General features: G+C 35.9%; 7 protein-coding genes across 8 annotated transcripts; 4 read left to right on the plus strand and 3 right to left on the minus strand.

Annotated features, from left to right (window-relative positions):
- Positions 1–2,536: 2,536 nt before the first annotated feature.
- Positions 2,537–4,090, plus strand: Tcs4 (Threonyl-carbamoyl synthesis 4). Its single transcript, XM_088037045.1, has 5 exons — positions 2,537–2,836; positions 2,883–3,016; positions 3,061–3,525; positions 3,577–3,725; positions 3,772–4,090. The coding sequence occupies exons 1-5, from the start codon at positions 2,643–2,645 to the stop codon at positions 4,069–4,071; spliced, it is 1,242 nt and encodes a 413-aa protein (XP_087893171.1). The 5' UTR covers positions 2,537–2,642; the 3' UTR covers positions 4,072–4,090.
- Positions 4,069–5,621, minus strand: LOC148175188 (GTP-binding protein 10 homolog). Its single transcript, XM_088037046.1, has 6 exons — positions 5,371–5,621; positions 5,103–5,320; positions 4,835–5,053; positions 4,547–4,785; positions 4,374–4,497; positions 4,069–4,326 (listed from the first exon to the last, which is right to left on the minus strand). Exons 1-6 carry the CDS (start codon positions 5,487–5,489, stop codon positions 4,097–4,099), a joined length of 1,149 nt encoding a protein of 382 aa, XP_087893172.1. The 5' UTR covers positions 5,490–5,621; the 3' UTR covers positions 4,069–4,096.
- Positions 5,622–8,415: 2,794 nt separating this feature from the next.
- On the minus strand, positions 8,416–9,851 carry Pyroxd1 (pyridine nucleotide-disulfide oxidoreductase domain 1). The gene has a single exon (XM_088037306.1). It carries the CDS (start codon positions 9,849–9,851, stop codon positions 8,466–8,468), a length of 1,386 nt encoding a protein of 461 aa, XP_087893432.1. The 3' UTR covers positions 8,416–8,465.
- Positions 9,851–10,500, minus strand: mRpS18B (mitochondrial ribosomal protein S18B). Its single transcript, XM_088037307.1, has one exon. The coding sequence runs from the start codon at positions 10,412–10,414 to the stop codon at positions 9,851–9,853; it is 564 nt and encodes a 187-aa protein (XP_087893433.1). The 5' UTR covers positions 10,415–10,500.
- A 604-nt stretch (positions 10,501–11,104) lies between these two features.
- On the plus strand, positions 11,105–16,599 carry LOC148175191 (serine/threonine-protein phosphatase 1 regulatory subunit 10-like). Its single transcript, XM_088036191.1, has 5 exons — positions 11,105–11,492; positions 11,739–11,836; positions 11,890–12,164; positions 12,216–13,205; positions 14,921–16,599. Exons 1-5 carry the CDS (start codon positions 11,490–11,492, stop codon positions 16,279–16,281), a joined length of 2,727 nt encoding a protein of 908 aa, XP_087892317.1. The 5' UTR covers positions 11,105–11,489; the 3' UTR covers positions 16,282–16,599.
- Positions 16,600–17,807: 1,208 nt separating this feature from the next.
- On the plus strand, positions 17,808–25,066 carry LOC148175192 (glycerophosphocholine phosphodiesterase GPCPD1). 2 transcript variants are annotated; one of them, XM_088036142.1, is made up of 3 exons: positions 17,808–19,416; positions 21,505–21,972; positions 22,835–25,066. In XM_088036142.1, the coding sequence occupies exons 1-3, from the start codon at positions 18,094–18,096 to the stop codon at positions 23,222–23,224; spliced, it is 2,181 nt and encodes a 726-aa protein (XP_087892268.1). In that variant the 5' UTR covers positions 17,808–18,093; the 3' UTR covers positions 23,225–25,066. The 2 variants fall into 2 exon arrangements, with proteins under 2 accessions (XP_087892268.1, XP_087892269.1); XM_088036143.1 differs by lacking the exon at positions 22,835–25,066 and adding an exon at positions 22,504–22,596.
- Positions 25,067–26,049: 983 nt separating this feature from the next.
- On the plus strand, positions 26,050–26,891 carry LOC148175193 (uncharacterized). The gene is made up of 3 exons (XM_088036961.1): positions 26,050–26,737; positions 26,808–26,814; positions 26,870–26,891. The coding sequence occupies exons 1-3, from the start codon at positions 26,053–26,055 to the stop codon at positions 26,889–26,891; spliced, it is 714 nt and encodes a 237-aa protein (XP_087893087.1). The 5' UTR covers positions 26,050–26,052.
- Positions 26,892–27,332: the final 441 nt, after the last annotated feature.

The following is a 27,332-nucleotide window of genomic DNA, read 5'->3' on the forward strand; positions in this document are numbered from 1 at the left end:
GAAGTAGCCTGAAGTCGCTCCTGTGTCATCTCCTTGAAGTCTATCATAATCTACAACATGAAAAACATTCAAACAAAACCTGAAATTCAGGAATTAATAATTGTTGCCATTGATCAACACGTCACACATGCAAAAGTCGACAATTCATACCAGCTATGCATCCAAAAACGAAATCACACATACTCTTGCAAGTCTATCATCATCAACGTACTCGGTGATTTCCGGTATGTAATCTAAAATACCAACATTTGAATTTTTAAATAATGAAGTAATTTTAAATTAAAATTTAAAATTTAAACTGAACAGTCTAAATAATAACCCAACACTGCTTAATTTAGAAAGGAAGGATACTGCACATAATATTTTCAAATTTCAGAAGCCAACAAAATTAAATGTATTTTTCATGTAAATTATCGAGCCCACTAGTGGAGCTATCGCATGAAGCCAATCCACTAATCTGATGATTGATCAACTTTAAAACGCGTAACTTTCATTGAAAGCAAAATCGTTAAAAGTATTCTAAACGAAAAGTCTCCGGAAATCAATGTAAAAAGTTTCTACTAAACTTGTTTCGCGCCTAATTTTGAATTAAAATCCAAAACGGCACTATTTCACCTCACATACACCACACATCCGCCTCCATAGAGTCGCAGCACTGAACTAATTGATAAATAAAGGGATTCGATTAAGTGATTACGAGATTCAATGATTACGGTGATTACGGTAATTGGACAAAAAAATTGTTCTTCGCATTTATTTGTTGGTGGATTGGGACGGTCATTCTTTATTTAAATTTTGGCGTATTTCGGAAAAAACATTAAAAACTTCCAAACAACCTTGATGTCTTTTCTTTTAAGATATTAAAAACTTCTAAACGAGTCCCTGAAACCAAGAGAAATTAATTTAAATAATCAAGAAAAGCTGCGGAGGACGATGGCGTTGTGCATTAGCTGCACCCAAGAAGACGTTGCTTGAAGTTGAAATTTTGTCATCTACTTCGAAGTCTGCTGCAATCTGCGTCATGAAAAATATTAAGAACTTCCAAACAAGTCTCTGAAACAAAAATGAGTTAATAAAAAAACAAACTAGAAATCTGTCGAGGACGATGGCGTTCAGGATTAATACTCAAGAGGATGTAACCTGAAGTCGCTCCTGTGTCATCCACAAATCTACATGAAAGACATTAAAAACTTCCACATATAGGTAAATTAAAATTGTTCAAACTAATAAACAAAAGTCCTGAGAAATTAAAGCGAAATGTGTCTGAACCGAAATGATTTTAGCAACAGATTAGTTTTCCCGAAAATCTCTCGTATAGTGTACACAAAATACACATGAACACTGCCAGACGGCATCGTCAGGCCGCAATCATGTAAAAAAGAGCCTGATAATTTTGTTGTTATTTGAATCACCTAATTCTTTTCATTTTAGTCAAAATTTTGCCGGTTTCGGTGAAAGTGAAAAAAAAAAATTTCTAATGTAGGTCGTTGGACGGGCGTACACTTGAATAACTTACTTTACACCTAAGTTATAAAATAAAGAAGTTAAAAATTGCAAGCTTTTTTTTTCAAAAACACCTCTTGAAAATTAATTTCGGTCGAGAACTACATTATTTGTGAAGCAAATCTATGGTTATTGGTGTAAATTTAATTCAAAATTCCATGTAGAATCCAAAACTGTGCTAATATTTCCCATAAGTCAATAAATAACACATTATGGCGAATTAAAATTTTAGATTGTTAGAGTCAAAATTTCGTAAGTCCAAAAATATTGCTGCTTTATATCTTGGAAACTACGACAAATATAGAGACGCGGTTTTTGCCATCGCTTTTTTCGTTTTTCTTTTGCTTAAAATTTGGTCTTCCATTTTCCGAAATTTAAAAATTAAATTTTTACGTACTCGTTTTACACAAAATTTTACGCAGATTTTCCAAATCTGGAGTCAAAATTCACGTACAACAAATAACTGAGTTAAGGTCGATTAAAGTTTCGGATGGTTGATTTTTACTTTCGAAATTTTTAATGCTTAATATTTCAGAATCTACGACAAATAGAAAGATGCGGTTTTAGCCAGCTCTGAGACATCTAAAATTTTTGGTCAATTTTTTTGCGAATTTTAAATTTTTGTTTTTTTACCGCCCCTGGTCTATTTGACTCATCAATCTGAGATTTTGGCGGTTGATAATCTCGAGTTTTACTTTCGACTGTTTAAAAGGGATTTTTTTATGTTTTAGAGTCTTTTTTCTGAAATGCTGGGCATTAATTTAAGTATTAGTTAATAATTTCCAAAAGAAATAAAACTTTCTAAAGAACGACTTGAAACTGAACTTATTATTCATTTATCTTAATAGATAAAATAAAGTACCAGATGTTTGATGATCTTTGAAAAATTGGAACTGATTTCTTTATAAATGATCAAATTAAACATCCCATGCAAAATTCTTATCAAAAACTTTATTAAACGTATTATACAACGAATACGAATAACAATGAATTTAATTAAATAATTAAAAAAAAAATACCACCATTCACTTGCAAACGTTTGTGTTTTACCTCCAAACTCGGATCAGCTGATCGCTGTCAGAATAATCTAACCTCATCAAAAACTCGTTTTAAAAATGTGCTTTTTTTAAGCATCAACGATGCAGTTTTGCAAACAGAGCTTGTTTCTCAAAACCACAGTTCCTCGTGTTATTCAAACTTTCAAATCCTTGTCACATCAGAATCTTATTTTGGGCATCGAAACATCCTGCGATGACACCGGGTGTGCTGTTGTGGACACCGATGGAAATATTTTGGGCGAAGCGTTGAATTCCCAGCACTTGATTCATTTAACGTGAGTCTATGGATATTTATTTGCTTGTTCTCATGCATTTTTTTAGTAATGGAGGTATAATACCACCAATAGCCCAAGATCTTCATAGAAACAACATAGAAAGTGTTGTTGCAACAGCAGTGGAACGAGCAAAAGTGAAATTTGAAGATTTGAGTGCTGTTGCTACAACAGTGAAACCTGGTATGTACTTCAAAAGGTAATTTTAAAGTCACTGAAGTCTTTAGGTCTTCCTTTATCTCTCACTATTGGAATGAAATATGGGAAATATTTATGTCAAGTTCACAAGAAACCTTTTATACCAATTCATCACATGGAGGCTCATGCTTTAACTGCAAGAATGTGCAACAAAGATCTTCAGTTTCCTTTTCTTGTGCTTTTAATCAGTGGAGGTCACTGTTTGTTAGCGGTAGCAAAAGATGTGGATCAATTTCTTCTTCTGGGTACAACAATGGATGACGCACCTGGTGAAGCGTTTGATAAAGCTTCCAGAAGAATGAAACTTAGAAACATAGATGAGTATTCCAAATTGTCAGGAGGACAAGCTATTGAACTGGCTGCCACAAAAGCAGAAGATCCATTACAATTTAAATTCACCCCACCACTGTTACAGTATAAAAATTGCAACTTCAGTATGGCAGGTTTAAAAACACAGGTCCAGAGACATTTATTTGTGGAGGAGAAAAAGCACGGTAATTCCAAACCATCTATAGATTTATTATGTATAAATTAGATATTTCTAGATGTACAAGCTGATGGACTCATTCCTGATATACACAATTTGTGTGCTGGTTTTCAACTTGCGTTGACACGACACTTGTGCCACCGAGTTCAAAGAGGAATGGTCTACGTCCAAACAAAGGAAATTTTACCAAAAGACAGACAAACATTGGTACCCATTGACACTTCTTAACTTCAAATTCAATGTTTGGTTGCAGGTCGTGTCCGGGGGCGTCGCTTGCAACAATTACATTGCTAAAGCCCTTCAAATAGTCTGCGATGAAATGGAATTCAAATTCGTGCGGCCGCCACCGAAACTTTGTACAGATAATGGTGTGATGATTGCTTGGAACGGAGTTGAACGATGGAGGGCTAATTTGGGGGTTTTACACGATTTTAGGGATGTCGAAATCGAGAAATCGTGTCCTCTGGGGGTTAATTTTATAGACGACGTAGTTAAAGAAAATATTAGTTGTAAATGGGTGAAGTTAACCCAATTGACTGCTCCTCAGAAATAAAATAATTCAATTTATTGTACTGAAATTACACTAACTTTGGCCCTTTTTCTTTTATATTTTGTTTGATTTCTTTGTAGGTGTCATAAACAGTGGAGTCTTCTGTTTCCAACTGTGCAAAGACGTCTAACAAACGGCGCAGACGTTGTTTTACTAATTCAATGTCACTACTGCTTTCTTTGGCCGAAATTGTTAGAATGTCGGCGAATTTTAAATGTTCTTCTGGTTGCATTTCTTGCGGGCATTTTTTTGAGAATTCTACAAGCAAAATTAGTTTACGTAAAAAACTAAATTGATATGATTACCTGATAGATTACGCAAGAGCTCTTTAATTTCCACGTATTTTTGCTGACTATTTTCTGTGTCCATTTTATTTATTAGTAGCATCGATGGTTTCTTTAACAAGTCTTTATTATAAAGTTCTAATTCCTGCAATTTTGGTCAGTTAATTATTGTCGCATGTTTGATCTATCTATACTTTATTTAATAACAAAATAGTCTCCAAGCAGCTCCTGTGTGGATATTGTGGGCTTAACTGGAATCCATTTATATCAACAACCAGCAGCAATAATTTGGTCCGTTCTACATGTTTCAAAAATTTGTGCCCCATTCCCTTGTTTGCATAAGCCCCTTCAATAAGTCCAGGCAAATCTGCTATGGATATTTCTCGAAAATCGTCGAACTTTGTTATACCAATATTAGGACGCACTGTTGTAACTAGACGCAAAATAATCAGGTAACGGAATATATTGATTTACTGACTTACAGGGATAACTTGCGATTTTGGGTTTAGCATGTGAAATGGCTTTGAGTAGTGTGCTTTTCCCAGCATTTGGAAACCCAACTAATCCCACATCTGCAATTAATTTCAGATCAAATATTACAGGATACTCTTGTCCTTTAGTTCCTAAATATCCATTCTTTGGGTTCCCACCAGTTCCCCCTTTTGCTAAGAGTAGTTCTTCCCCTTCAGCATTTATTTCACCTGTGAAAGAACAAATTTGTTTTTTATCCATAAATAAATTGGGACAAACCAAGTTTTTTCCCTAGTTCTGTAACTGCTGTTACCCCCACAGGTACTTCAAGTTTTAAGTCTTCACCTGGAGGGCCTAATATAAAATTATGTGAGCTGTGTTTGCCAGCTTTTGCTGTATATTTCTTTAATCTATTCTGCTTGTAAACATGTTCCAAGTTTATGTTTTCTTTTCCTACAGCAATGACGTTGCCTCCTTGACCTCCAACTCCTCCAAATCTACAAATTCAGGAGTTAAATTAATGTGAGGTTTAGATTTTGGGGGTTACTTGGGTAATCCGTGTCCTCCTGTGCCGCCAGATACTACAACTCGAAGAGAATCTCGAAAACCTTCCTTTAGATATTTTCTCGTCATTTTTGCGAGGACTCCTCTTGTTAAGAAAACCATTTTTGGTAATAAAGATTTAAAATTCAAATAAATGTTTTTGACTTAACCCAGTATGAGTTAACCTCAAAAATTTCAACATGACAGGGGTGTGTTCATAAAGTGAGACGTCTGTTGGAGCGTGTGACGTCAGAGTGATGTGATTAACACTCTTTGAGATTCGCCAGAGTGTTGTTGCGGTAATGAACGGTTTCCGTGGTTATTTAAATGTTCGACAAATAATTAGGTACATCACTTACATACAAAACGCAATTTTCGCGAAAATTCATGACAAAAACTATACCAAACTTCTGATATCGACATCTCGCTTATTTTTTCGAGTAAACTTAAGTTATTATACATCAGTGTACGCAGAATTTTTCGCAGATTCCAAATCTGGGATTTAAATTCACATCCGACAACAAATAACTAAGTTATGGCCGATCAAAGTTTCGGAAAGTTGATTTTCATTTTTTCTCATTTTTCGTAATTTTTAAAGTTAAATATCTCGGAAACTATTTGAGATATTGAGATGCGGTTTGCGCCATTCTTTTTCTCGGCTCATTTTACGTTAGAAAATGTTATCAAAAGCCCAAAATTCGATATTAACTTTTTCGCGAAAAAAAAATCCGACTCAATCGATGAAAATTTATAATTTTTTTTATTTTCGGCCATAGCTTATATTATATTTGTCCGATCGATCTCAAATTTAGCCAGTAGATAGATTTCGAGCTCCTCTTTCGACTGATGTATAATTCAAAGCTATTAAACGTCGTTTTCATTTTGAAAACATTGATTGAAAATCAGCCTAAAATGACGTCTTCAGAACAGTTTTTGGCCAATGCCTCGTTATTTATTAAGCAACCTCAACAAATTTGGGCCTCATTTTACGCAGAATGTCACGCTGAATCCAAAAATATGAGAATTTTCAATTTTCGTCAACAAATAACTGAGTTATGGTCATTTGAATTTTTTGGTTGTCGCCAAAGGGTCAAATTTTTGAAGGTTCTAAACAATTCGTGCTCGATATCTCGGAAACTATTTTAGATATTGAGATGCGGTTTACGCCATCGTTTTTCTCGCGATTTTTTACATAAAAAATAGTTCTTTGATTTTTCTTCAGTCGAAATTTGCAAATTTTCGCAAAAATTCATGACTGAAACTATGCCAAACTTCTGATATCGATATCTCGCTTATTTTTTAGAGTAAACTTAACTTATTATACATCAGTATACGCAGAATTTTCCGCAGATTCCAAATCTGGGTTTTAAATTCACATCTGACAACAAATAACTGAGTTATGGCCGATCAAAGTTTCGGAAAGTTGATTTTCATTTTTTCTCATTTTTCGTAATTTTTAAAGTTAAATATCTCGGAAACTATTTGAGATCTTGAGATGCGGTTTGCGCCATTCTTTTTCTCGGCTCATTTTACGTTAGAAAATGTTATCAAAAGCCCAAAATTCGATATTAGATTTTTCGCGAAAAAAAAATCCGACTCAATCGATGAAAATTTATAATTTTTTTTATTTTCGGCCATAGCTTATAAACTATTTGTCCGATCGATCTCAAATTTAGCCAGTAGATAGATTTCGAGCTCCTCTTTCGACTGATGTATTATTCAAAGCTATTAAACGTCGTTTTCATTTTGAAAACATTGATTGAAAATCAGCGTAAAATGACGTCTTCAGAACAGTTTTTGGCCAATGCCTCGTTATTTATTAAGCAACCTCAACAAATTTGGGTCTCATTTTACGAAGAATGTCACGCTGAATCCAAAAATATGAGAATTTTCAATTTTCGTCAACAAATAACTGAGTTATGGTCATTTGAATTTTTTGGTTGTCGCCAAAGGGTCAAATTTTTGAAGGTTCTAAACAATTCTTGCTCGATATCTCGGAAACTATTTTAGATATTGAGATGCGGTTAACGTCATCGTTTTTCTCGCGATTTTTTACATAAGAAATAGTTCTTTGATTTTTCTTCAATCGAAATTTGCAAATTTTCGCAAAAATTCATGACTGAAACTATGCCAAACTTCTGATATCGATATCTCGCTTATTTTTTAGAGCAAACTTAAGTTATTATACATCCGTGTACGCAGAATTTTCCGCAGATTCCAAATCTGGGATTTAAATTCACATCTGACAACAAATAACTGGATTATGGCCGATCAAAGTTTCGGAAAGTTGATTTTCATTTTTTCTCATTTTTCGTAATTTTTAAAGTTAAATATCTCGGAAACTATTTGAGATCTTGAGATGCGGTTTGCGCCATTCTTTTTCTCGGTTCATTTTACGTTAGAAAATGTTATCAAAAGCCCAAAATTCGATATTAGATTTTTCGCGAAAAAAAAATCCGACTCAATCGATGAAAATTTATAATTTTTTTTATTTTCGGCCATAGCTTATAAACTATTTGTCCGATCGATCTCAAATTTAGCCAGTAGATAGATTTCGAGCTCCTCTTTCGACTGATGTATAATTCAAAGCTATTAAACGTCGTTTTCATTTTGAAAACATTGATTGAAAATCAGCCTAAAATGACGTCTTCAGAACAGTTTTTGGCCAATGCCTCGTTATTTATTAAGCAACCTCAACAAATTTGGGTCTCATTTTACGCAGAATGTCACGCTGAATCCAAAAATATGAGAATTTTCAATTTTCGTCAACAAATAACTGAGTTATGGTCATTTGAATTTTTTGGTTGTCGCCAAAGGGTCAAATTTTTGAAGGTTCTAAACAATTCTTGCTCGATATCTCGGAAACTATTTTAGATATTGAGATGCGGTTTACGCCATCGTTTTTCTCGCGATTTTTTACATAAGAAATAGTTCTTTGATTTTTCAAAAGTCGAACTTTGCAAATTTTTGCAAAAATTCATGACTAAAACTATGCCAAATTTCTGATATCACAGTATAAACAGTTTTTAGTAAAGAAAATCACCGAAAATACATAACTGCAGACATTTATTTACATTATTGCCTTGTTACAAATTTACACTAATCAAAATAGTCCTCAATATCTATATCAGGATTCAAAATATCATCCCCATAAGGCGACAAATCGAGTTGATTTAGGATCAAATTTTCGCACATCTCTTCTAAATCCGTATCCCCGATAAGAACAGCTCCTTGCAGCTTATTATCTTCCAATACAAACTTGATATACTCTTTCTCTTTGGTCATTCTTAGCAAAATTTCATAGTTGGTCCCAAGCTTCTGACCGTTGTAGAGCCCCAATAGAATGACTTTGTACCCAAAAAGCTTCGTTGAATGAGCAAACATTTCAAAACAGAAGTCTTGCAAAACTGTTTCCTTATTGAAATGACCGGACATGCATTTAGCTGCATAACATCCCATTTGTCTAGCTTGGGTCCACAACTTCATTTGGATCCAGTGCTTAGCTAAAGACCAATTGGCGTTGCATAGATCACCAGCGGCGTAGATATCCGGAAGAGACGTCTGCATGAATTCATTTACTTGAATTCCACCATTATCTGATTTGATGAAGGCGTTTTTAGACTGAAAGTTGGTGCGTGGTTGGACGCCAGTTGCGGAAATTACGAGATCGCAAGGAATTTTTTCGCCATCAGTTAACGTAACGACGATTGGAAATTCGCTGTCGTCTAATGAATTGACTTCTGTTATTTCCGATTCATAGTGGAGGTTTACTGTTCGAGTATTCTCTAATTTGTTGCCAGTGATAACAAGATTCTTGTACCAGTCAGGACCAAGAGCAGCTCCAGATTTCTTAAATTCAGCTTCATTGTAACGCATTCTTTTACTGATGGGCTCTGTAGAAGGACTCTGTCTGTTGAGTGCTGGCTGGAAAAATTCAGCAGCGCCTGGATCCACAAACGTCGCTGATATGTGCTTGTCTCTAATCACCCAATGGACCTCTAGGTTTTGGACTTTGAAGACTAGTTCAGAGGCTATGCCACCGTTGCCCACAATGACGATTTTCTTAGCATATTTCAACTTCTCCACAAAAGTTTCCACAGAATCTGTGTCTCTAATTCCTAGAATTTGAGGGAAAAGAGAAGCTTGGGGGATTAGTTTTGGCTGGGCCCCTAAACACAGACATAAAAATTTATACTTGATTCTATTAGATGAAGTGATGATGAGGTGTTCCTCATCATTGATTTCCAAGAGGACTTCTTGTAGAACTGTGATATTCAAATACTTTTCACTTAAATAGCTGGAAGTTGTTTCTTGAATATCAAAATCCGTCAACGTTCTAGTGATTGCATGTAAATTTGTAACAGTTTTAATAAGAGAAGATTCACTGACTAAAATGATTTTTTCTTCTGGTTCTAAGAACGCCAAAGTTTCTGCACAACTAACACCAGCGATGCCGCCTCCAACCACAACAAAAGTAGCCTCCATCACTGCTTCAATTGTGGATAATATTCTGAATAGTCGTACTGCCGATGAGCCACGTCAAAAGTGATGAAACCAAAGTCAAAAGCCCTTTTTATACAAATCAGCAATTGTTGATGTTTCCTCTGGCACAACCCAGTTTTAGAATAACTTAAAATGCTCCCAGTATGTGGACATATAAATTGTCTAAGCAGTTCCACATTATGCTCGCTCAAAACCAAGTACTCGTCTCGGCAAATTGGGCACGGATTGCCGCACGAGATTTGGCCCTGGCGAATACAAGTTTTCCGGGTTTTTCTGGGGGGAATCGCCCCTTTATGGTTTCTTCGGTACTGCACCCACACTGGCTGCTCACCGTAGGTTTGTTTATAGGCGGCACTTTGTAGATATCTGATGCTGGTCTCTACAGGGACTTCCTTGGTTCTGTCTTTTGTGATATCACGAACTTCCAAAGGGCGCTCAGAGATGTTGGTGGTTTCTTGAGTGTTTTTCAAAGATGCCGAAGTTAGAAGAGTTCTAGTCCATGAAGACTTGGGAAAAAGACTTCTGACAAGCAACGAGGCCGACATTTCGAGGTTAGAAAATTGACGTTTAAATTCGAGTGACAGTTCCTGATTCCACGGGGCTTTTGCAAAGTTTGAAAAAGTGGCGGGAGAAGAATTTTTGCATTTTTTCGTAATTATTGGTACAAACATAAATTTATAAATTAAATTAATTACGCAATTGAATAATAATGAAACTCACATGTTTTTTTCAATTTTGCAACATATTGGTTTTGAAAATTCCACTTTACAATAAGAATTAAAAAACGTGATTCAAAGAATTTCTTGCATTCATTGTTATTGTAAATCCTCTGAATCATCTTTCATTGATTAATCATTTCTAAAATTAGACATCTCGGAAACGAGCAAAAGTTTTCATATTTTTTTTCGATTTCCCGCTTCGTGTTTTCGCGATAATTGGCCACTACCAACATAACAACTCGGTTTGCGAAAAAATTTTCGGACATAATTTAGGGAATTTTGGTATGCTAAGTTTAAAATTATTTGGGACAACCCTGAGTTTCCGTAACGGATGTTTTGTTAAAATTCGTTTAAAAAAAAAAATAAGCTTTAAGAAAATTAACAAAAAAATACAGAAAAATTTCTAGCCAAGTTAATGTAATAAATGAATTTGAATAAAATCGCAGCAAGTAAAATTCTTTCTGGAATAATCTAGTGGGCATGCGCATTTTGTCAAAAGTCGGCCATGTTATTTATTCCCGTTTCCATCTACGTCGAAAATCGATTCATTTCCGCTCAAATCATGGTAGAAAACGTACATCTCGCATCTTTTTAGTGACAAAATCTACAATTTCTTTAAGAATTTGACGTAAATTATATCCAAATATTTGGAAATAATAGCGTAAATCATTTATATTAATCAGATAAGTTGTTTTAAACGAATTTGCACTAGTAAAAACGGTTTCGTTTCATCGTCTTGTACACGTAATGGAGGACAGGGCGTTGTCTTCACCTGGGTAGCTTTAGTTGTTTATTTATTGAACATTTTGTGAGACGCTGCGTTTATTAGAAGAAGAATTCTTCATTTTTGGGACAATGGTAGTGTTTTTATCGTAGTGCGACAAAAATAGGATAATAAAAAATGGTAAGACGTCACGATACTTGTGCGTAATAAAACCTCTTGATGTACAATGTGTTTTGATAGAATTTGAATTCTCTAGCTTTTAACGTCTGAATTTCAATTTTTTTCGTGTTTTTCGGTTAATTTTTTTGTTCCCATTTTAGTAATTTGGCCGCCATGTTGCAACGTCATCGCGTTATTTCTGGGTCACTTGATCTGACATGGCGACATTTTGACGTTTCGTGTTTTAAAAAATTGTGTTTTTTGCAGCCGCGCATTGATCCACTGCAGCTCCTGAAATGTCTGACCGTTCTTTTGAGCCCCGATGGGGGCATCCTGTCCCAGGACGAAGTTCCCCGTCTTGTCAAGTAAGTAATTTTTTTGTTGGTTAACTTCGAGAAATAGTACTTTCTTCTTTCAGCTTAATGACAAAATTTTCCAAAAAGTTAGTTAGTAAATGTGTATACATCTTGATATTAAAAAATACGGAACAGTCTTTGGTTAATTTATTTATGGCTGAAGGGGGTTGGAATTTGATCCATACTTGGCTGCAAGATGCGATACATATTTCTAATTGGGATCTTGTTAAAGAGATCTTGAGTCTGCTTTTAATCGCTCCAGTTGATGTAGAGAGGTTGAAGTCTAATAACATTCCTAAATTGGTGAAAAGTTTGTCCAGGCTAGACGAAGTTAAAGGTAAGAGCTTTTTTAACACTTGGTCTTGTGGTTACAAAGGTTATTTTAAAGGAGTCCAAGAATTGTCGACGCAACTTGTTCATGATTGGTTAATCATAGTCAAAGGAAATAGTAAAGTTGACGACGCGAAAACGGAACTGATTAAGGCTGACGGTGTTACTGACGTTACTTCATTAGACCGCGTGGGTCACGACACTGTAGACTGTTCACAAATTAAACTTATCCAGGATACAGATAACTCTATACCCACAAACACATTTTATAAAGTTACTGTACGAGACGGTAAACAAGTAATCAGTAGAACTGCTTCTATAGACAGCGTTGACGAGCCCGGAGCTACAGAGAACCCGCCCGAACCTGTAGACGACGACAAAAAGGACGCGAAAGAAAAGAAATCCGACGACAAAAAAAGTGACAAAAGTAAATCAAAAAGTCGCTCTAGTAGTAGTTCATCAAAACATAGTAGTAGTTCAAGTCGTTCAAAAAGCAGTAGTAAAGACAAAGACAGAGACAGACACAAATCAAGTAGTACTAAAAGTAGTAGTAGTAGTAGGGACAAAGAACGAGATAAAGATCGCGATAAAGACCGAAAAGATAAGCATAAAGCCAACGGTGCGAAATCAAGTAGCAGTAGTCACAAAGATAAAGATAAACAAGCAGAGAAAGATAAAGATACTCTTGCTAAAATCAAACCTCAAAGCATTGATAAATTAGGTAGAATCCCTAAAAAGACTGAAGAGAAAACTAAAGAGAATAAGGAGGTAAAGAAACCGACGATGTCTATCGAAGTACGAAAAAATACAGAAGATCGCCCAAAAACCGTTAAAGTATTCAACTCCAAGCGTCGGTCTACAGGTTTGGAAGAGGAAGCGAAACCTCCTCCACCGCGGCCCACGAAGAAGCCATCGGTAGTACTACCAACAATTCCGCAAAAGCGACCGTCACCGGTTAAAGATTTGCCGGTGCCCCCGGAGAAGAAATTCAAGATTGAGCTTCCTGAGAGACCAGGAGCCATCAAACTGATTCCTCCAAAACCAAAACGTAAGTTTAAAATATACAGCTACTTATTGGGTTTCTTTTGTTTTACAGGGCCACCAGCGGGAGGAAGTTGGACAGGCGGCCTTTGTCGGGACCACTGTTTTTCTTCTTTGCTGACTGACCTTACAGGGAATGGCAGACGTCTTCGCAGATTATGTCTTTCTCTGTTATACATTTTCTCAGTTACAGTCAACATCGTGTTAAAAATGCACGAAAAATTACTTAAAAGGGAAAGGGATAGTGATTTTTGCGTGCATTTTTTACGTTGTACCAATTTGTATAGCATTAAAAATACATTTTCGAACGCAATAGTGAAGAGTGTCGAAGACCAGTGCATCGTGTTTTATTTTTACTTCTGTAAAATACTATATTTTTTGCAGTAGGTGCGCCGTGTGGTAAGTTCCCACTTGTAAATTTTGTAATACTTTAAAACAATAAATAAAAAGACCTATCAAAAGTTAAGGTATATAGGCAGGCCCTTTCCTTCCTAAAATTCGTTAAAATGCAGTTTTCAAGACTGGTAACATGGTGAAAGCTGTGCAACGTTCTGACCACGTGAAGGTGTGATTTTTGAAGGGCTATGGTTGGGCGTCGAACACAAGATTTCAGTGCTGCGTAAAGTCTGATAGGTCCAGTTTGATAAATAAGTAAACAGATGTATTACGCTGTTTTGACAGTTAATTAATTTTTGGAGCAAAGTTTTTTTCAGTGGTCAACCAGCATCTAGAGCATTTTGTTGTTTACGGCTTCTTCCACACTTCCGCTCTTCTCTGCCTCTGAAGGTACCAAGGCTCCGGCGTAAGTATGGAAAAAGTCAGTAAACTGCAAGATGTACAAATAAACGTAACAAAAGAACTAACCACAGTGCAATCTGAAGAGCACAGTAGTGCCGAAACGTAGAGCAGATTATGCGCAAAGTGCTTTGGGCAGCGCGTTTCCGCATATTTGTAAAATCATGCCGATGAAATATGCATCTAAAGATGCGATTATTGATAACGATAAAACCACAAGGTTGTAAATCGTAGTTTAGATATTTTTGGATTTGCACGGCAGTGAAGGGCATGTGACCATATTCAATGTTTATTTACGAAAATAGAGTGTTAAACGAACCAAATTGGAATGAGAGAGAATGATGTCATTGGTTTATACTTAACAACATTAACTACACAATTATTTCTTTCAATAATTAAGTTCTGGTGTTTGGCACTGAAACTTTTGCCACTTTTAGACCAGTTGGGTACTTTTAAGCCTCTGCAAGAACAAGACAAACTGCCAAAGTCTTCAGCATCAAATACCATTTAAAATAAATAATAAAATAAAAGTAATGTTTTTTGGTACAACGCTTTAAATTCATATTGATAATGACTGTGATCACTTTATTAGTTTTGAATGCTGATACAGCAAAATATTTCATAATGAACTGAATAAAGAAAGTGTAAAAGATGCACACTAAACAACAAATGAAGAAAAACCGTCATGGCTAAAAATTACGTCACGACTTGTATAAAATGAGGGCCAAATTATGTAAAGCCAAAAGTTTCCATGATCCATTTCTAGCAATAGACGAAGAAAGTAAACTACGATGCAACATTTCTTCCTTTTTCTTTTCTAGCACTATGATTCATAAAAATGTTGATAGTAACTGAGAATATGTTTGTGATTAAATTCTTGTTTCAATTTCCTCGCTTAATTTTCACTAATTTAACGTTATTTTCCAGCGCCGGTCCTTCAGGAAAGCGACATCTTCATGGATGCACTGGCGGCCTCGGCGTCGTCCAAGAAAGAACCGAAGAAGCGGAAACGGCGACCGAGTGTTTCTAAAGAAACGCCAGGTTCTCCAACAACTCAACAAGAGCCCCAAACACCAACATCTCCTGTTACTTCTCCTATTGGTCTGAAGAACATTGCCGCTCCCAACTTTTATCAAGATACTTTACAAAATGAACAAAGTACTGACGATTCCAAGGAAGAATCTCAAGAAGAAAATGTGGAGCGTTCAGGTACTCCCATTGAAACGGAAGTGGAGAGGCCTAGATTAGAAGGAGGACTAAAAGGAGCTCTCGTTTATACCAAAAAGAAAGGTCCGAAGAAATCTGTCAAATTTAATGATAATAATTTAACGCAAATTCGATTTTTCGAACTGGATGAGACGGAAAGAGTGAATGTGACGAGGACTTTTATGGATATGGCGAAGATGGAGATGTCTAGTGAGAGGGAAGCTTTACAGATGTCAAGGAAGTTGCCGAATGAAGACGTAATGGAGCCTCAAACCTTGTGGAGGTTGCCATTTTTAATAGACCAAGCGGATCCGTTAGCGTCACCGGGTTGTAAGAGTTTAGAAAAAGACATTCAATTCGCTCGCGAAAAAAGTGTGCTCCAAGCTTTATACTTCGATAAACGGAAAATCCCCGACAGCCCCGAAGAACCAATACCAGAAAACCACCAAATGAGCGACCCCATCATCATTCCATTAGAAGACTCGGAAAGTCAAGAAATGGACTTGCGGAACACTCCCTGGCCGGAACCGAAAGGTTCCCCGCCCCCGATGCAAGACAACATGCCTCCACAGATTTTCACAAGCATGCCGATCCCATTCCAGAACTTCCCTCATGCAGGTCCGCCTCAATTCCAAGGGATTCCTCCCCGATTCGCGCCTCCGAACGGCCCCGGCGTGTTTGGGGGGCCTCCTAACATGATGCCGAACGGGAATATGATGGGTCCTCCCAACATGGGGCCCCCGCCTGATATGATGCACCCAGGACCCCTCAACCCCAATGCGTTCGGTCCAGGGCCGGACAACTTCAATAACCCGATGATGAACGACGGGAACTACCAAATGCCTTTTAATCCTCCAAATATGGGAATGTTTCCCCCGAATAATTTCAATATGAACCGAGGTGGCGGCAGGGGCTTTAGGAGAGGCGGCAATAACAACGGACCCTGGATTCGTATGAACGGTCCGGGACCCGGGAATTGGAACAATCGGGGTGGTGGAGGGAGAGGGAGACTTTGTAAAAACGTCAAAAATCATGGATTTTGTAGGAACATGGACAAATGTCCTTTTATACATCCGAAATAATTTGCTGACGCGGTTTTAATAAAAGTGTTCTTGTGATACATTAAGTTTAAGAGTGTAAAGCGGCTTTACAGTACAAATTTACTCGATCCTGGCCGGTGACATTTCTGATGAGGATGTTGTCATCCATTGTAATTTATTCAATTGTGATTTAGCACTAGTGTAAATGTGTACAGTATATACCTATGTCGCACGTTGTGTAAATACTTTAATTAGGTATGTTTATAATGCTGTATAGTGTAAGTTTTTGTAAAGATGGTGTACCATATTCATTTTTCAAGCGAATTTAATGTGCGTTAAATAATAATTGAAATGACTATATCAACGACATTTTATTTTATACTTATTTTTTAAGAAAGAATTATTTCCTTTTTTAAAATAAATTTTTATAGGTACAGAAATTAAATATTATGAGAATCTTTTTCATTTTAATACCTGATGGCCCACTAACCATTCTAACAGGAAACGAATTGAGTTCAGACTTTTTGTGACTTTCTACAAATCAATGAATATTAAGGTCTAAATGTAAATAAGGTTAAGTTATCTTTGATGTAAATAAATGTAACGTGGGCGCTGCCAGTGACCTTATTACTGCGGGAAAGCTGTAATAACTAGTTAAAACAAGTAAAAAACGTAATAAGGATGACATTTAATATATAATAGTATGACATCTGCGATCGAACAAAAACCTTGTTCTGTCGCCTATGAAATTCTGAGGCATGTCTTTGATAGAAAAATCTCTTTTTGCCATTGTGACAAGTAACATTGAGGTTATGAAATATCTTTTTAAATTCAGGGAAAAATCACAAGAGAATCCTTTTCAATTTTTTTTAAAAGCTTTAATTAAATTTTCTGCCAAATCTTGAGTTTCAGAGTATTTTATAAAAAAAAAACCGCTTTAATCAAAGACAAGACTTGTATCATGAATTTTTGATCTTTAGATGTTTAATTACAAATATTTTAATTCAGTTGCGAGTGAATCCTCTGATAGGGAAAAAAGAAACATAAATTATTGCAATATATTTTCAGAAATTTAAACATTGCAGTTGCTAAATAACCAGTTATTTGAAAAAAAAAATAACAAAAAAAAGTGATCTAGAAGTGCACAAGTGGTCTCTCGAAAGCAAGAAATATTGTGCCAACATTTTTAAAATAGCTTGGCCATTGCATGACAACGATGTGCGCACTCTTGGACAACTTGACCCTACTTGATTTGATGGATTTCTCCAAAGTCCGGCATTATTATTAAACAGAGATTTCCAAACAAAAACACGGGCGCTAAGAAGTCTTATCATTATCACTTACAATTACATCACAATCATTTTTGAGTTAATATCACGAGGCCACCATTGATAGCTTAGGACTCCTTGAACTTGTCCCACGCGACAAATTATCCAGACCAAATCAATAAATCGTTAAAATATGATTTCAGAACTTACTTTCTCCTCACATAAAGCTGACCATAAATATGATATTAGAATGATTTGTCGTTCTGTGTATAAAATAATGCGCAAAACATGAAAACGCGTTATCTACAAAACGCGCAAGCTCGTATTTCCACGGAACAGACGTAGCAGTGTCAGCTGGTGTTAGCAACGTGCTTTGTGCTTTTCGTTTCGTAATTGGCGTTCGTTCGAAACCCTCGCAGTGTAAAGCCGTGTGTAAAATGTCCAGCTGCCCATTAATAACGTTGAGCTGACATTAGTCGCGTTCCAATATGTCATTCCTTCGACATAATTACCACAAACGGGCCTTATTCACTTGCTAATAAAGTTTTGACTTTTTGTGAGAAATCGTGTCCGATTCCAGAAAAAAATGCAGCGTTGGTTTTTCCTCGAAGACCCCAACAACGCCATTGTACGAGCGAATACAGGGGAGGAGCAGCAACATACAGGCAAGGTCGGTTCAAAATATCCCCCCAGGAAATGGCTGTTCCGGACGCGAGCCCTTGATTTAAAGCACGAGGAAGTGGTATGTGTCACTGGGAATGTCCCAGAATTGGGTTCTTGGCAGGCCGAGAAATGCCTCCCTTTGGAACGAGAGGGCGAGTCCGATGTGTGGTCGAGTTCCCTCATGATTCCTGATAAAGTCAGCGTACAATACCGCTACTGCGTCTGTGTGATCGTTGAAAGCGGTCTTCAAGTTATTGTAAGAAGTTGGGAAGCACATTTGAAGCCCCGGGTCATCCAACCTGTAGAACGCTCGCCTTCAGCAACCGACGAACCTCACAATTATGGAGAAAATGATAACATCGAAAGGGTGGATAGAGGGTGGTTGAATAAGGAGACAGTAATACAATTGAAATTTTCAAACAACCCTTTGACACTGTGGCGTCCGAAGTACACGAATCGGAAAGTCTTCATCAAAGTGACTCCGGTAGGGTTGGCCCGCCACCCTCCAAATGTTCCTAAAACCATGTCGGAAGCTTTGGAAGAGTCCCTAAGCGCGGATACACAAGACGCGTTTGAAAACCCTAAACACGCTCTTTGCGAAGTCGCGAGTCTCAACGGTGAAGACTCATCTTTCCATCATCAACCCCAGTTCGGAGAAGAATACAAAGAAAAAGACATGCTGATATTCCAATCCACGGTGTTGTTCCCAGCAAACGTCGCTTTCCTTATAGACTTGTACATTTATAGTTCGCGAAGAGACGAAGACGAACCTCCTCATCATGCTGGATTTAGTTACCTCCTTCCAACGGTCCTTCAGTCGTCGGAAGGAAGTGTTGTGTTGCCTGTAACAAGCACCAAACATCGACCTTTAGGCCAAATTCGGATCGATTATATTGTTATTAGACCAATGCCTAATTTTAAATGTGATATGAGTGTTTCGTACGCCAGACATTGGAAGAAAACGAGAGCCGGCTTGGATGTTGGACATAGAGGCTCTGGGTCGAGTTTCAAGACGCAGAATTGTGCAGAAGTTAGAGAAAACACTATTGCAAGTTTGAAGAATGCAATTGATCATGGAGCTGACTTTGTAGAGTTTGATGTACAGCTGAGCAAAGATTTAGTGCCTATAATTTATCACGATTTTCACGTTTGTATCTCGATGAAGAAAAAGAAGCAGTTGGAAGACACCGATATGTTGGAGTTGCCGGTTAAGGAGCTTACGTTCGATCAGCTGCAATTGCTGAAGGTAAATTTTATTGCAGTTTTACATCTGCGTGTATAGACCGAAGCTTTTAAATCCGAGGAAAATTATGTATTATTTATTTGTTTTATTAGTATACAGACACAAGGTCGACACGCAGTCTGTTAATGTCATAATAATGCTAATTTCAGAGTCCAACTTCGTTGGTTACTTGTCCATTTCAAGTACTTTATCGTCTTGTTCAAAAATAGTCTTCCTGTTAATTAATTGAAACGAGAATAATTAAATTAGGCTTTAGTTTTTATGACAGTTTCACAACGAAGATGTTAAATTAATTTGATCTTAACGCAACGAAAAAGTGACGATTTCAAGTTAACAAGACAGTATAACATTGATCAAAATGTCAATAAGTTTCAGTCAACGGCCTCAATAACTCGGGGACTGATCATTTATATAATAAATCGATTATCATCCCGATAAAAATTGTTTTTCCGGTCTTTCTTTCTCAAGTGTTTTTATGATCTCGACGTGAATTGATTGAGGACATAAAAAGTCTCATTAAAGTGTTGGTATGACTTTTAATGCTATTTTTATTTACCAACGTAGCACTAGTTAGGCATTGTTCTACTTAATGCGTTTAATTCCTTCAACGTCACAAAATTGTGTTTTCCGATGCAAGAAATTTAAAAATATTTTCAATTAAACATGTATGTCTGCATTTTGTAATAAAATGCCAACCGTTCAGTTCATATTTCAGCAGAATTGTCAAATTATTTATGTCTTCGTATTTCTTTCATGCGCTCATTCGGTATATCAAAAAAAATAATATTCAATCTTTGAGATATTTCTTTGAACTTCTTTAAAACTAGGGTACTAAACTACCATTAAAATGGAGTACTCTGCTGAACTGCATTTTTGGCATCATTACTTTTTAATAACCGGACATAAAATTGCAATTTGATGTGCCAAAATGATTTTATGCAAGCTAGAATCTCCTGAGTACAAGTGGTGCAAATATGCATGTTTGCTCACATCATAATCACTGAATTAAATTACACGTGTTGTCGTATCTCTTTCTCTAACAAGTAAATTACAATACAATAGCTTTTTTTCATTCTGTTTATTTTTGTCTAATTATCCTCATAACTTATCTTATGACACTGGACATCTGTCAAACTTGGAACGCTTTATCTATGTCAGTTGTTCTAGTTTCAGCTAGATATATTATCGATTTACACGTGGAACCAAGGTTATGATCGGAATATGCACCAACAGATTATGTATTCAACATTAAAATTGTTTAATCTCAAGCTAAATAAAAACTGAACTTCGTTACATTCATATTTGTATTGTATCCAGAAGAATCACTTCAGATAATAAAGTCAAAGTGAATTGTCCTTATCATTTATTATTTTTCAATAATTTTATTAAGTTGCGATGATTATCACGAGGTACTTGAGATATTAAACGGTGTTCTCTTTGTGTGCGAATTTAAATTGTGCACACTTCTACGATTTATTTGATGATTTATTCGGTGAAAACGAGTTGTTTTGAGGTCGCTGTAATTGGCAAGTGATGAAATTGGACTTGAAAGTTATCACGCGATTTTTTCGTTGCCAGTGGATGGACATTGACTCATTCAGGTGTTTTTATATTACGCGCCATCATCTTGCAAACGGCGCAGAAAATAGCTACGAAACACAAATATTTATTAAATATTAGAAATTGATTGTCCCGTTCCATTGTTGAAATAAATATTTACAAAAAAATTATTACATAGCTATTGTTTTGCTCGTAATGAGTCTAATGAGCGAAAAAAAAGTCAAACCGACCTTGAGAATGTTCCGTTATACTTCTGATTCTTTACTTTACTTTTGCAATGTCGTGTAAGGCCGCTCATATAATTCTATTTTCACGTTGGAATTGTTTGAAATTGTGGCCTAAAAATAGCACAACGGGAAAATACTGTTTCTACGTACTTTTTGTTTAAAGTTTTTGGCACTTGCTTATGTACTTCAGATATATTTAGTCTTTTATTTGGAGCTAAAGGACAAGGTCTTTGTATAACATTGAGCGCAACCTCGATGATAAAAATTATCTCGTAATCATAAACTAATCAAATCTGAAATCCAGGTCTACCATCTGAGCGAGGGCAAAACGAAAAACCCCCGTTTCTTCGATGAAGACCTCGAGGACCACCAACCGTTTCCAACCCTCCAACACGCTCTGGAAGTTCTCAACCCCCATGTGGGTTTCAACATTGAAATCAAATGGACAATGGAACTTCTCGATGGCTCGTACGAGTTGTACCATCCAACTGACATCAATTTGTATCTAGACACAATTTTGGAAGTGGTTTTACGTTATGGAGGCGAAAGAAGGATCATTTTTTCCTGTTTTAATCCAGATATTTGCTCTGTGATTCGAATGAAACAGAATAAATATCCCGTGATTTTCTTGACGATTGGAGAAAGCAAAATCTATGACCCGTACAAAGATCCTAGGTGTTGGTCCATTCCGGCGGCGGTGCAGTATGCCAACATGGTTGAATTGTTGGGCCTTAGTGTGCACACGGAGGATATTCTGAGGGATGCATCTTTAGTAAGTATAGCGACGAAAGACGAAACTGTGGAAACGTTTTTGGGTTTTTTACTACTTTAGTATTAATTTTGTACAATTGGAACTGTGAAGATAATTTCAGAACTTGGTTTACCAAATTTTAGATAATTATTTGTGATGTAAAATTTGATTTAGGATCACTTCCCCCGAAAACCTTATTTTGAAATTATCAGTTGGGTTTTTCCCTTTTTTTTGCTTCAGCGCTGCAAAATTAATGCATGATATTTTATTTAGTTCTGATAATACCTTCGCAAATTAGGTGCCGCTTGGTGAAATTAAGATACAAATCCGCGATTTCCCCTTTTCAGAATAATTCAGGTCAGGTTAGTTTTTAACCTGCCCTATTTTGTTCTGGAAGGCAAAGAGGATTATTGAGTGACACTGACACGAAAAACCGGCATAAGAATTCCGAGACACTTTTGGTAACCCAGTCGAAATTATTTACTATCTAAAGATTAATCCACTATGAATGTGAAGCTGTACTGTGAATAATTGGAGGAATATATTTTTTAGATATGCCGATAAACGGTTAATGAAGAACTTGATGCACATAAATATAAATACAAGGGAACAAGAGTATGAAGGAAACTAATAGGCAATTGATTTTGTAAGTATCAGGAGAGAACTGTCGATTTATCTACGAACGACGGACTATAAGATCTAGAGACCACGTAAATTAGACCCTGATGATGCTTGTTGAACAGCGAAACGAAGATTGCAATACGATTGGTTATTTTAAAACAAAAACACACGGATAAGGTTATAGTTGAACACGTGTTTAGATTTAATGTTTATGTAGCTACTATTGTAACCCAACAAGATTTTAACGTATTTCTTCTTTCAGGTTCAGTTCATGAAAAGAACGGGTTTGATAGTATTTTGCTGGGGCGACGAAAACGCAGATCCCGCAACAATTAAGCATCTGAAAGAATTAGGTTTGCATGGAGTGATTTATGACAAAATTTATCAATACTCCAGTAAAGAAGTCAAAGAAAGTATTTTCTTGGTGGAAGCTCGGGAATCCCAGAAAGATTTGATTAGGCTGGCAGCTGCTTCCGCTGAAGCGTCTCCTGTGAATCCTCCAGTTAACATCCTCAAGGAACAGGTCCTGGATATAGAAAAAGCGAGGGAACAAGTTGGAGATAACATTTCTACAGCGACGTCGTTGGAGAGTTTAGACAGCCACAATTCGGATTATGAAAGGAATGGTACCGGCGAAAGGAACTTATGTTAAAAGATATTATGTTCCAAGTATTACCGCAGTAAAGGAATGTTCATTATTGTAGCGTCATTTCTTTAAACATACTGTAAGAAGGTTGTGATTATTTTTTGATTTTAGTAGATTTATTACTTTTAGGGCTAATCAGGGTTGGTTTTAGCTTCATTTTAGCGCAATTTCAATGATATTTAATGTAGTTTTATTTTGAACACCGCTGATGGTGATAAGGGGGACAGTAAACAACCAAAGAGAAAATTTGTTTTTGTTCATATTTTAATTTAAGACAATGTATTCTGCAGGGGTAGGAATTTCATTTCGTTCACTATTGTGATAAATAAATCTTCCATCATCTGCTTAATCAATTTGATGTTTGGATTTTAGATTTAGATTTAGATTAATATTAGCTATGCTTTCACAACGCCACATTAAACTCATTACTTTTAATCTAAAAAGGTAGTTACGGGTTGTCCTCTTTAAAAAAAGTGATATGCAATTTTGCAACGTTTCAATAATAAATAGCTTAGAATGTGCACAGCGATTTCGTGAATACAAAATGGAAAAGCTTGGGGTTCAATTTATTTGATTCTGAATTATTATTAGTTATTATTTTGCCACTATTTTTAGTTTGTTTAACATACACGTACGGAATTAGTTAATAATCTTGGAAGATTTGAATTTTGTCCACAGGCTTTTCCATTTGGTACGATTATTATGCTGATATTGGCGACTACAAAGTTTTTATACTTCTACAGAGTCATGGTCAAAAGTTAAAAGTGTGAAATTACTTTAATTGTTGTATCTTTCGAACTTTATTCTTATTTACATATGCATTACCTGAGCAGTTAATTTTGCAGATCATTTTTAAAGTTCCTCAAACGTTTAGGCATCGCTAAAATTTACACTATGGTTGCAGTAGGTTTATTAAACTAATGTATTTATATTATACCACGTGTTTATAAATGTTTCTAGCATCAAGGATGGCTATGAAACGTCAAAGAAATGTGCCGCTCATTACAAATGGGTTTCGATTTGTCAACTGACATTTGCAGTTAACCTCAAACATGAAAGCAAAGTAACTTTTGAGAAATAAACTGTTCTAGTTGTGGTTTAAAACCTGAAAATCGAAAACTTGGGCACAAAACCGTAACTAAAACGTCATTGAAGTAAGTAACATAAATAATTTTCCTGATAGTTATGAAATATATCACTATGAAAACAAAGCGGCAAAATAGTGTACGACAGGAATTCCAAAGCCACGCTTGATGCTAGAAACATTTATAAACACCTTGTATTATGAAATAATGTTCGGATTTGTAGTTTTTTTAATAATCACATTTAAAGCATTGCACTTCTTTTTTAAGTAGAAAACGAGAATTATGCAATGAAAGATAGTAAAAAATGGTCAGATTTGTTTTTATTTCTTTAAAATATTTATTGATTGTCTGATATAAGCGTTTTTTAAATCCTTCGTTGCAAATTTTCCGTTTTTCGGCCATTCCATGTTTACTGTTTCGTACCAAGGTAGTAAAAAACTGATTCTTTAATTTTAATTTTGAGGTCGACGTGGAATGGCTGCTTCCACTTATTGTTAGTTATAAAAGCACTTTCAAATTATCTTCTACAAATATTTTTATAATATTAATTTTCTCTGGGGATGAGTCTTATGACCTCTTTATGCTTCAAAGTGCTTATTTGAGGAAACCAATTTATTTAGTTTGGATTCTTTGTAAACTAAGTAGATTCCAACATTGAAGTGCCATAAGAATGCAATTTTATCGTGTCATGAATTTCTCAAAAGATTTATACACTTTTTGGTCTAACTGAAACTCTATGTTTCAATAAAGTTTTATGATCGTTGAGTTTGTATTTATTCCCTTTACGCATAGCACAAAAGAAATCTATTTGCGAAACTTATTTTAGACTTGACCAAGAAAGACATTTTAAGAAAACTTAATTTTCACAAGAAACACATTGGAATTCATGAAAACGTGCGTGTAGTTCTAGTTAAGTACTTCACGAAGCATAAAAAGTGCAAGGCCATGGAAGAAATATGACCGTAATTACGAATTGAAGTGAGAAAACGACTATAATTGCCGGATATTAGTTGCATGTGTCTAATATTTAAAAAAAATAGACCAAGTTAATTCGTAATTGCTAAGATGATTTTTAAAGTGATAACAGACATGCCAATAAAATGGTTTAAAAGTAAAAATGGCTGAATTTAATGTGACGGCAGCTCTAAAAACAATCAGATCAATTTATTTTTTACATTTGACAATTTTGGGTCCCGGCGCCTCCACCATTTTCGAAATAATTAATTCAATAAATTAGTGCAAACAGTCTACTGTAAAAAGTAATATTTTGATGTAAAATATTTTAATTTATCACTGATGATAAATTGAATTCTTGAGCCTCCAGAGCGCGTTATTTAAAGATTTATTATTTCACTAGTAAGAGTTTAGATTTCGTGCAACACACTTAATATTTCCTTATTAACAATAAGTGTTACCTACTTTTAATGCCTGAATAAACTACCGTTCCACTTAATGCAAAAATGCCGTAAGAAACTTCCAATAATTGGTACGAATTTTATTGCCATCATCTCATTCGATTTAAATCAATTAATTCCGTGTATTTCAGATTCACACTTAATATTCTTTTGATTAGTGTTAATAAACTAATTACAGAGTAGGTAAATAGAACATAAGTGCAAATAAAGATCATGCAAGACGCAAGAATCATGAGTTTTGCTCCACTGATCTGACATGCACAACTTGTTCTTGCTATAAAACTAGGAAACACACATTAAACTGTTCCATTACGCGTTTTTTTCTCGCCTCAATATGTATTTTCGCATACTAGTGTTACTTGCAAGTGTTGTTCAGTGCTTGTCTTCAAACTCAAGTTTCTCCGTCCAAAATATTCTCAAAGAATGTGCGTTATCGCGTACCAAACTAACGTGTCTTGCCGACAACGCTGCCAGTTCCATCGAACGATCAATTGATTTGGATATAACTCTATTCGATGGTATAAAATTTCTGAGAAACAAACAAATCGTTCTTCAAAGTGAGCCCAGAAGTGGTTACAGTCGACTATCAACAGCGTTCACGAATTTTTTTAACACGCATTACTTCTCAGTGGATTTAACAGAAGATGACCATGGTGAAGCTCGTCGTGGTGAAGGAGGAGGATTAGGAGGAGGCGGAGGAGGTGGTGGAGGAGGCGGTGGATTTGGTGGCGGTCTTGGTTTCGGCGGCGGGGGGATGAAAAAAGAAGCAAAGTACGCGAGATACGCCTTCATGGTTCTTTTGGGTATATTTGGTATGACGGGGCCGCTGGTCATGAAGACTTTGGCGGTTATGGCAGCAAAGGCTTTGATTGCGAGCAAAATGGCATTGATTATTGTTGGGTCTGTCGCGTTGAAGAAGATTTTCGAGAAGGACCATGAGAAGACGTCGGTGAAGGTCCACACGATTGGGGGTGAAGATGACCATGATCGGATTTATGCGCCCAGTAAAGCAGTGAACAGTTGGTATTATAATCCTTACGCAAAACCGACGTGATGTAGATTAGGTTTATTCTCTAGAAGTAAATTTAGTTGTTAAGTGATTTATTGGTTATTTATTATTGTTAGGTAAGAGAATGAATTAATTTTTTCAGGATTTTCATGGTTACTACTTAATTTAAAATGTAAATATAATTGATTTGTCTGGGTTGTTTTATTATTTCCCTGAATTTATCAGCATTAAAAAAGTCGTACAGTTGTAAGAATTGTAATGAATCTATGATCAATTTGAGTGCATTGTTCCAGTTTGTAAGTGGAGTTATAGTTTTAGCCGCTTTTAGAAATTCGGATTTAGTATTAAACGATTGTTTAAGTTGGACCCCGCTCGGAGTAAAAAAGAAAAAGTTTGAATCGAGAAAGTCTGTTAAAAAGTTTACAGAGTCAGCGAGATTGTGGTATAGGAACGTGTCTCTTTCAGACTTGGTATGAATTTGTTGTTGGTGGAACATGACGGGCCTATTCATTTGCGGTGTCTGTATTAAGCCGAAAATAAGTGGAATGCAGAGAACGTATAAAGCGCCATTCAGCGTTCAATTACGTTCTGTTAAAATTTAATTT

This window comes from Gnatocerus cornutus, chromosome 5, assembly GCF_029298725.1.
Source record: "Gnatocerus cornutus isolate USDA-ARS CGAHR chromosome 5, icGnaCorn1.1, whole genome shotgun sequence".
NCBI classification, from domain to species: domain Eukaryota; kingdom Metazoa; phylum Arthropoda; class Insecta; order Coleoptera; family Tenebrionidae; genus Gnatocerus; species Gnatocerus cornutus.